The sequence below is a fragment of the Eimeria mitis genome, genomic scaffold, assembly GCF_000499745.2.
Source record: "Eimeria mitis Houghton genomic scaffold, Emh_scaff5330, whole genome shotgun sequence".
In the NCBI taxonomy this organism is placed as follows: Eukaryota; Apicomplexa; class Conoidasida; order Eucoccidiorida; family Eimeriidae; genus Eimeria; species Eimeria mitis.
In genome coordinates this window covers 2,327-3,835 of record NW_013573608.1, presented here as the reverse complement: position 1 = coordinate 3,835, position 1,509 = coordinate 2,327, and the positions used below count along the sequence as shown (strand labels likewise).

The following is a 1,509-nucleotide window of genomic DNA, read 5'->3' as shown; positions in this document are numbered from 1 at the left end:
TCTTTTTCTTTTTCTTTTTCTTTTTCTTTTTCTTTTTCTTTTCTCTTTCTCTCTTCTTCTTCTTCTTCTTTTATTTTTCTTTGTCTCTCTTCCTCTTCCTGTTTCTGTCTTTCTTCTTCTTCTTTCTCCTTTCTCTGTCTTTCTTCTTCTTCTTCCTTTTTCTGTCTTTCTTCTTCTTTTATTTTTCTTTGTCTTTCTTCTTCTTCTTCTTTTCTCTGTCTTTCTTCTTCTTCTTTTAGTTTTCTTTGTTTTTCTTCTTCTTCTTTTCTCTTTCTTTCTTCTTCTTCTTCTTTTTCTTTTTTCTGTCTTTCTTTTTCTTCTTTCTCCTTTCTCTGTCTCTCTTTTTCTTCTTCTTTTAGTTTTTTCTGTATTTCTTCTTCTTCTTTTCTCTTTCTTTCTTCTTCTTCTTTTTGTTTTTCCTCTTCTTCCTGTCTCTTTCTCTCTTCTTCTTCTTTTAGTTTTCTTTGTCTCTCTTTTTCTTTTTCTTTTCTTTGTCTCTCTTCTTCTTCTTCTTTCTCTCTTCTCTTTCTTTCTTCTTCTTCTCTCTCTCTTCTCTGTCTCTCTTCTTCTTCTTTTTGTTTCATTTTATTTAAAATATCTGTTGCTTTTATATTATTTTTATTTTTATTTTTATTTATTTCTTCTTCTTCTTCTTCTTCTTCTTTTCTTTCTTTTTCATCTGCAAATAAATCTGTCTCTACACTGTAAGCTTTCTTTAATCGAATACCAGATAAATCCTCCTCCTGCTGCTGCTGCTGCTGCTGCTGCTGCTGCTGCTGCTGCTGCTCCTGCTGCTGCTGCTGCTCGGGCTGCTGCTGCGGCTGCTGCTGCTGCGGCTGCTGCTGCTGCTGCTCCTCTGGTTGCTGCTGCGGCTGATCCTGAGGCTGCTGCTGCTCTGGTTGCTGCTGCTGCTGTTGCTGCTCCTTCTGCTGTTCATCCTGCTGCTGCTGCTGCTGCTGCTCTTTCTGCTGTTCCTCCTGCTGCTGCTGCTGCTGCTGTTCTGCTGCTGCTGCTGCAGCAGAAGCATCATGACGGTTTGCTGCTGCAGCTGCTGAGGAGGCTTTACGCCCTCCCTTCTGTTTCCCCATCTTCAAGGGTTTAGGGTTTAGGGTTTAGGGTTTAGGGTTTACGAGCCGCAGTATCGGCCGTGCATAAAGGGTCTAGGGTTTAGGGTTTAGGGTTTAGGGTTTAGGGTTTGTGGCTAAGCAATGACTGTGTGAATGCCAGCTCCACCAAAACCCTAAACCCTAAACCCTAAACCCTCGATGCGTCCAGGTAAACCCTAAACCCTAAACCCTAAACCCTAGACCTTCGGGCCCCTGGCGCTAAACCCTAAACCCTAAACCCTAAACCCTAAACCCTCGATTGGTATGAGTTGAGAAGGGCTTGAAGACAGTCACAAGACCGAAGAAATTTCTTCTGCTGCTAAGCAACGCAACAGCAGCAGCAGCAGCAGCAGCAGCAGCAGCAGCAGCAGCAGCAGCTAGGCGGTGCTGTGTGCAGGCAGCA

At 42.8% G+C, this 1,509-nt stretch overlaps 1 protein-coding gene across 1 annotated transcript; it reads right to left on the bottom strand.

Moving 5' to 3' along the window:
* Positions 1-454: 454 nt before the first annotated feature.
* EMH_0081380 (uncharacterized protein) lies at positions 455-1,088 on the bottom strand (the record flags this gene model as incomplete). Its single annotated transcript, XM_013500376.1, has 2 exons — positions 455-571; positions 702-1,088. The coding sequence occupies 2 exons, from the start codon at positions 1,086-1,088 to the stop codon at positions 455-457; spliced, it is 504 nt and encodes a 167-aa protein (XP_013355830.1).
* Positions 1,089-1,509: the final 421 nt, after the last annotated feature.